Below are 7,620 nucleotides of genomic sequence, written 5' to 3' on the forward strand. Positions count from 1 at the left end.
TTTCCTTCCCTTTTGATTGATTTATATTATAAAACATATTTGGAAAAAAAAATTATGACATTCCTTCACTTTTATTGGATGTATTAAAAAATCAATGCTAAATTCCAATACAAAATTTATTGTTTTTACTTCTACATACATTTACAACTTCCAGCCTTATCTAAAGTATATGCTGCAGTAAAATTTCATAAACAATGGTGAACTTAAAGCAGCTTTCTCAAACTTCGTTTGAGACAGCTTTCTTATTACTTCTTAAAACAACTTCTTAATACAACAATTTTAAATCTTGTACTAAAAAACTGCTTTAAGAAGCAGTAAGAAATCCGTCCCAAACGAAGCCTTACTGTTTTCTAAAACAGCTTTCTAGTTCAAGAAATCTTTATACTAAACAACTGCTTTAAAAAACTGTAAAAAAGTTATCCCGAACAAAATCTTAAACTACTGCAAACTAGATAAGCATATCATCACTGCCATGTAACTAAGTAAATTTTCTTTTAGTACATAAGCAGCAGAAAGTGGCAAAATAATGGCTTCCTTGACAATTTCATAATGCAGGAAAATATGTAAGTCTGATGATAACTACAAAAAAGAAGAATTCTACTCATTTTTCTTGGACTTGAGATTTCCCTTGGGTATTTTGCTTAGTACACCCTTGTCAAGCTTGCGATACTGCAGCTGGAGCTGTCCAAGGAGATTGTATATGAAGTCATCAACTTGGTCTTCGTACTTCTCATACAACACAGGTACAGTGTGAACAGCAACAAAGCCTGAATCAGGAAAGATGACATAGAACTTAAGATTACCACGTAAAATATTAACAATTTTGGTGTTAATGATGGTTCATACTGGAAAGTGCACATTTGGTTCTTCATAGAATGAGAAAACAACGACAACAACATCAAGCCTTTGTCCCACTACGTGGGGTCGGCTACATGAATCCGTTTTCACCATTGTGTCATGTTAAAAGTCAAATTCTCATTTAAATCTAATAAAGAAAGATCAATTCTAAGTCTTTTTAGGTCTACCTCTACTTTTTTTTAACATAAGTCAAATCTAATGCTTGAACTTTTATAATCGGATCATCTGAAAGCCTCTGTTTAATGTGATCAAACCATCTAAGGTGACTCTCTCTAATTTTATCTTTCACTGGAGCTACTCCAACCTTTTCACATATATAATAAGTATCGGATGTTAATAAGGCATGCTAGAGCATTGTGTAACCACATCGAGCTGTTGAAAAGAAAGTTGATATTTAAAGAATGATAACTAAGGCTTCGTTTGGGACAACTTTTGAACTGTTTTTTAAAATGACTTTTTAGCACAAAAAATCCAAATTCAAGAAATTTTTATACTAAAACACTATTTTAGAAAGCAAGAAGAAAGTCGTCCCAAACGAAGCCTAAGACTCTTCTTCCAGGAGGTTCGATGCTTTGCTTAAGAGTTTCTCGAATTATTGAGTCTGTTTCAATGAGTTATCACGTTCAATAAGATTTTTCTTACCATCCATTTGATAGAAATACACCTTGGTGAAAGATCTAAGAATACTCAGGGTTCCACCTAATTGTTTGTTTCTATCATGTACATAACCTAAGAATCCAATCATATTCTAGTTATATTGCATGCTAACAAACTGTCCACTGATGTACCACATGCTAATGTGAACGTTGATTTATATTTTTCTTCTATGAATATTAAGCATCTTGTTGACATTTCTCATGATGAGCAAAAGAAGAATATTATTTCTTAGACCCTTACAATGCATAATTAGGTACTAAAGGGAAAGGGGTCTATTTGAAGAACCTTATTTCTTTTTATGTTCTTATCCCATCTACCAACTTAATAGCTCTTCCATGGCTTCATCTTGGTGCTAACTAAAAGCTGTAGGAGCAAATTATAAAACATTTGATTTCTTGAATGCAATCATTTGCACTCTATTTTTCAATTTTAACAAACATTAATCTTTAAGATTTTATTTGGTCATACACAATTTGATTAATCGTGATTTCTTAGTAGCTCAACCAACACTCGGATTCATATTACATAATCAATCTTATTGTCACTTTATAAAATTTACCTTTAAAACTCCATAAAGTTCTCGTATCACGTATTCCTACCTAACTTCTTTATATTAAACATAGCTAAATCTATAAATTCTACTGATACAACAATAAAAAAAAAAATGTTAATTAATTCCAAATGAGGATCAAGAAAAAAATGTCAAATTTCTCAAAATTTTAAACTACGTTGATCAAAAGTGTATGATAAAAGAATCAACCTTTGGTATGATTTTTTCCTTTTCCACGCCATGATTCTTACTTAATAATCATCAAGGAATGAGTTTCAAATAGGACTATGGTCTTTCTAGCTCAGAAACCAAAGAAACATTTGTGCATCGTATATACAATAATAATCATATGGAAAAACCCAAATATACAATCATAATCATATGAGCAACCCAAAAATCATAAATACGATTAGGATTGTATGTGTGATCCAACAAGAAAATTTATTTTTGATTTTTTTTTTATGTATCACATAGCTAGAATATGGTATGAGCAAGTGTCCATTAATAATTCTCCTTTCTAAAACTTTACAAAGTAATCCAGGCACATGAAAAAGAAAAATCCCAAAATTGTCCCCAGACTATTCGTGTATGGCTAATTCAATCCCAGAGCATCACGTTGCCCAAATTTAGGCCCTCAACTATACAAAATTGACCCAAAATAATCTCTTATTTTGTAATTGTGATATAAAATTCATTCCAATTTAGCCCCAAAGGGGCTAATTTAGGATCAATTTTTTATAGTCGATGGGCTAAATTGGAGCAACATTATATTCTGTGACTAAAATGATCATGTGAATAGTCGGGGAACTATTTTGAAATTTAACCCTAAAGCTTAAAAAATCTTTGCTGAAGCCATTCATCCTTGTATGCTTCATTTTAAAGTGTAGCATAGTTTCATTGCATGATATGAATTCACTAAATAGTGTATACTCCAAAATGCCATTATTATCTTCCAAGGTATGTTTATTATCACCAAAACATTATCAGGCTTGGAGGCTCATGGGGTTTAACATGTTTATCATCACCAAAACACATTTATGTGTCGCATAAAGCACCTATGGATAAGATGAAACCTCCATACCCCACTGAAAAAAAATTATAAAAAAAAACACTTATGTAAGCTCCTTTAAGTTGAAGCTAGCAACACCAAGTGGCTGATGAAATCGTTTCCTCATAAGAACTTAAGGTTAATGAAAAGGTGTGGGGTGTACTCCACGTCATTGAAATCTACAAGAAGAGGCTTTTGTTTTAAACGATAATTTTCACAATGCGATTTGGTAGAGTTTCATTGTCTACTTAGAGGTTCTCCTAACTCCAATATTCATAGAGAGCATCAAACTGAATCCCATCTTGTGGCTATCGACTGTGTAGACTAACCTAGAACCGTAACATGATCCAATTTCAAAATTATGGAACATTCAAAAAGGACAACAACAAACAAGCAGAGAAGATAACCCACAGGACATAGTGAAGGGTTCATATATTTAATGAATAAGCAAGAAAATGAGTAGTTCAGATGCAGCAGTGGTAGAATTTACAAAAGATGTGTAATCTAGAGTTGACACCTCATATATCACCCAAAGAATGGATGAAGAAAGAGATTTCATAAACCAACTGAAAATAATCAGGATAAGGCTATGATTGTAGTCATGATGATGAATAATTCCAAACATCTATTTAAGTTTTAAAAAAACCCATGAAGTAAAAGATTAATGTGGGTGAACAATTCAAAATACCTGTTCTTGAACATTTGATAGCAAATATGTGCTTATGTTTTATCATAAGATCGAGACAAGCAGACGGGAGTTTTTCGATTTTTATCAATTGAATGATTGTCCTATAAGGAAATACTTGAGAATGATGAAAAAAACTCTGAAGATGGCAATCATACTAAAAATTAAATAACCATTTTGATTTTTCATGGCCAATTTGTAAATTTGTCCACCAGTATTTACCTTTCTCAGCGTAGTCAAAGTGTAAGCTAAGATAATCAGAGTTGCCCAAACAGAAAATTACATAACTTGAATATATGGGTGCAGACAATGCAAGCTTACCAATGTAAAGGACAGTAAGAAAGTTGCACCAGCTACCAATGACAGCAGCTGCCCACAAGCCAAGGACAACCTGCACGTCAACTTAACTTGTTCATGTTTGAAAATCAACTAGTTTCAGGATGCTTAAAAAAAAAAAAAAAAAAAACTAGTTTCAGGATTCATTATATCGACAAGATTTGCTTTGTTGGTATAATAACTGAGGAGTTGGATAAAGACTACATGAGAAATTCTATAGAAGGGAAGTCTTTCTGATAAGCCAATGAAGAGCAAGTAGAATATATTAGTTACAAGTGAATTTTGGCATTTGGCATGGTGTATGGCACTCACTTTCAAGGATTCATGTACCCAACCCCACGTAGTAGGATAAAGGCTTGATGCTGTTATTGTTGGTGGTGGTGGTGTGGTGTATGGCACTCACTTTGATTTACAACAAAAGTATAAAAATAAGAACTTCAAACTATCATAGCATCATAATTTGGCAAAAGTCAAGTAGAAGTATGAAAACTTCCACTAAATACAAATTCAGTTAAGGAATCCTCTCTAATGACTTCAAATCAGTCAGAATACTACCATAGGACACACAATTTAATCAAGAAAGAGATGTCATAATGTGTCTGTTTTTCATTATGGTCCTATTCATGTTTTGATTAGAAGAAAGTAAAGCTTAAATTGTTTATTTTTAGTTTTCATAGTCTGAAGAACGCACTTATTTTTCACAAAATAATACATCCTTTAGTTATACTCCTGCAAAACCCCCACCAAAGTACACTTAATATGGTCTTAATATGGCCAATGCTGGTAACCATGCAGATTAGCCATATCACACTTCATTTTAAAAATTCTATAAGCAATTATCCTTACTAGCTTCCTGTAACCAATTTGACCTCACAATATTTCTGCTGTCAAATGTGACATCCTCCAGAAATCACCAATGCATAATTAATTACAAGCAACGCAAAAGTTACAACAGTTCAAAGGATCATGATATCTACGGTATAATAAATTATTTCAAATCATTTAATAGCTATGTAAGTCAGCTTCAACAGCATGAACAACCAAAAGATGCCAAGTAATTCAGTAATTAATCCATCTCATCAGACCACATCATAATTGTAACAAGCATCCTCCCAACTTAACAGGAATGTCCTTATGAATCCTTAAGGACTATTCCTAACATCAAAATCATGCTTGCTATTTCAGGTCAGCTTTGCCATACACGCCATAATTTGTAATTAATAAATATTGTTGGATTAGAAATCGACTCCTTCCATCGTTTTCCACCACAGCCTCCTAAGAGGTCAAGAATAGTAAATTAAAAACACAAAAACAAACTTTCACTTCTGCAAAAATTGCATTTTATATTGTTAGTTTTATCATAAACTATCAGAAATTTATAATACCCGCATAAATATATCTATTGATTTCAATTTTATAAATTTAGAAAGAAAAAAAAAATCTTTAATTTCCAAAAATTTCCTTTCCATTTAGCTAAAAGGAAACTTACTTGCTCTTCCACCTTAAGTGTTTTTCCATGTGTAATAAAGTTTCATGTGCCTACCAACTACAATTCAAAATTAATAGCTAAATTTAGAATTCCACTCAATATTGAAGCTGGAAATAAAAGGTTCCCCGGGGAGGAATTATACATATAATATAATATATATGGTGAAAAAATAGTGGATAAAAATCACATACCATTGCAAACATCTTTAAGTCTCTTCCACATGCAACATCCTGAATGAATCCTAAGAACATATTCACTTGTGCACCGATAGAGACAGCGGCATTCACAAAATACTCATTTGGCAAGACAAGCCGAGGAACTTCAGATGAAGACCTGCACAAATAAGGAATTAGAAACTCTAAACAAGTTTTCTCTACTGTCTACAATAACATTAAACAAGCTCACCGATTAATTATGCCAGAAGCATTAGCCCAAACGAACTGAACAACCATTCCAATAACTAGAGCAAAGCACACCAGAGTGAGAAAATGGTAGTCAAGCCATTCAAAGAAAACCCATACAAGCGTTGCACCGACCAAGACACTTGAAGATATTTTCTTGTTTCTCCACAGAAACACATCAGCAGCTACAAACAGTGCATAACAATTTTAAAAATAAAAAATACATATTGAACACAATAAACAGTTATTCTCCTCTCCAAATTGGTGAGGAAGCTTGACAAAAAAAAATTTTTTTTTTTGGCACGGAATACATTTTCCACCCCCAAGAATGTGATGAACTGACTTCTGCCGACCAAAGTGCTTATTTATCTTGTTATTTAACTTGTCAGCGACTGAAGCTCCCTCATTGAAGAATCCACCAGACTTTTGCTTCGGCACAGCATCAGCAATGGTTTCTATTATGTTCTCCAAAATATTCTCACCACTCTTCCTATGATCATACATTTTGTTCTCTGAACAAAAAGGACACTATTTTAAGTAAAAATAAAATAAAATACAAAGATGCAATTCATTTATAACATCAGAAAAAAAAATTGAAATACTTTGTTTAAAAAACTCAGACTAAACAACTAAAACCTAAGCACACTTAACATTCGCCGACAGATGTTAACAATCATGCAAATCGAGATTAACTACTCTCGATTATTTATTTTTATAATCAAAACCCGTAAAAGTTTACAAATGATCGGGAAATCAACACCAGTCCATTAAAACATCAGAAAAGGAAAAGAATATAATATAAAAGTAAAATCAAGGAAGCGTTCTGTAGAAGCAAAGGTTACTATTCGAAAAGAATTACATAATACCCCCCCAAAAAAAAGTAGATCAAAAGGGCTTTACTGCCACTAAAATCGACCAATACGTGCATTTCAAATCACAAAAAGAATTCATTAGATAAACGAGGCATCAAAACTCTAGTAACTATCAAACAACAATACGAAAATTAAAATAAAAAACCCCCTAATTTCTATTTCAACTGAGATCAATCTCAAGAACAGCTAACTCGACGACGCAAAACCGAAAATGCAAGTTTACAGCGGCGAACGGAAGAAGAAGGGTTTCCAGAGAAAGAAAAAGGGTTCAGTAGCTTAGTTTCACTCACCGACGCTTCGGACTTCGCCGGCGGCTGCAGTGGGACCGAAAAGACGACGATCGGAGACCACTGACCGGCGATATTTCTCCCAAAGAGACCAACGACGTACAGGGTGAAACGACAGATACCCTTTCTCTCTTTATGAAACAGTGGCAAAGTTTCAGCCACTCGACTAACTCTCACCCAGTCTGCACCTGCCTTGAAAATTGTGGGTCCCGCTATCAATGTGTTGGTGGGTTTCTGGGTTCATTTTTTTTATTCTATGAGATAAATATATATATAGATGAAAAAAAAGTTACACCACGAGCCAAAATGAGGAAGAAATTATTACATTGGGCCGATTTTCAAATATATACCGAGTAATATCGAGTTCAAAATATCAAATTTTATGTGACGTGGCGCGTGGTTTTAGGTTTCTGAACGCATTCGGACACCGGATGTAA

At 33.3% G+C, this 7,620-nt stretch overlaps 1 protein-coding gene across 1 annotated transcript; it reads right to left on the reverse strand.

The window, feature by feature from the left end:
- Window positions 1-433: 433 nt before the first annotated feature.
- LOC110116594 (reticulon-like protein B8) lies at window positions 434-7,340 on the reverse strand. The gene is made up of 6 exons (XM_020850242.2): window positions 7,187-7,340; window positions 6,336-6,536; window positions 6,029-6,209; window positions 5,815-5,956; window positions 4,120-4,189; window positions 434-767 (listed from the first exon to the last, which is right to left on the reverse strand). The coding sequence occupies exons 2-6, from the start codon at window positions 6,526-6,528 to the stop codon at window positions 598-600; spliced, it is 756 nt and encodes a 251-aa protein (XP_020705901.1). The 5' UTR covers window positions 6,529-6,536; window positions 7,187-7,340; the 3' UTR covers window positions 434-597.
- Between the last annotated feature and the right edge of the window lie 280 nt (window positions 7,341-7,620).

The sequence above is a fragment of the Dendrobium catenatum genome, unplaced genomic scaffold (assembly GCF_001605985.2).
Source record: "Dendrobium catenatum unplaced genomic scaffold, ASM160598v2 original_scaffold_86555, whole genome shotgun sequence".
In the NCBI taxonomy this organism is placed as follows: Eukaryota; Viridiplantae; Streptophyta; class Magnoliopsida; order Asparagales; family Orchidaceae; genus Dendrobium; species Dendrobium catenatum.

Coding starts and splice junctions, on each gene's coding strand:
- LOC110116594 (XM_020850242.2), bottom strand. CDS start 6,528: ATGTATGATCATAGGAAGAGTGGTGAGAATATTTTGGAGAACATAATA. Junction 5,957..6,028: donor GCTTCTGGCATAATTAATCG/GTGAGCTTGTTT, acceptor TTATTTGTGCAG/GTCTTCATCTGAAGTTCCTC. Junction 4,190..5,814: donor ACTTAAAGATGTTTGCAATG/GTATGTGATTTT, acceptor GTTGACGTGCAG/GTTGTCCTTGGCTTGTGGGC.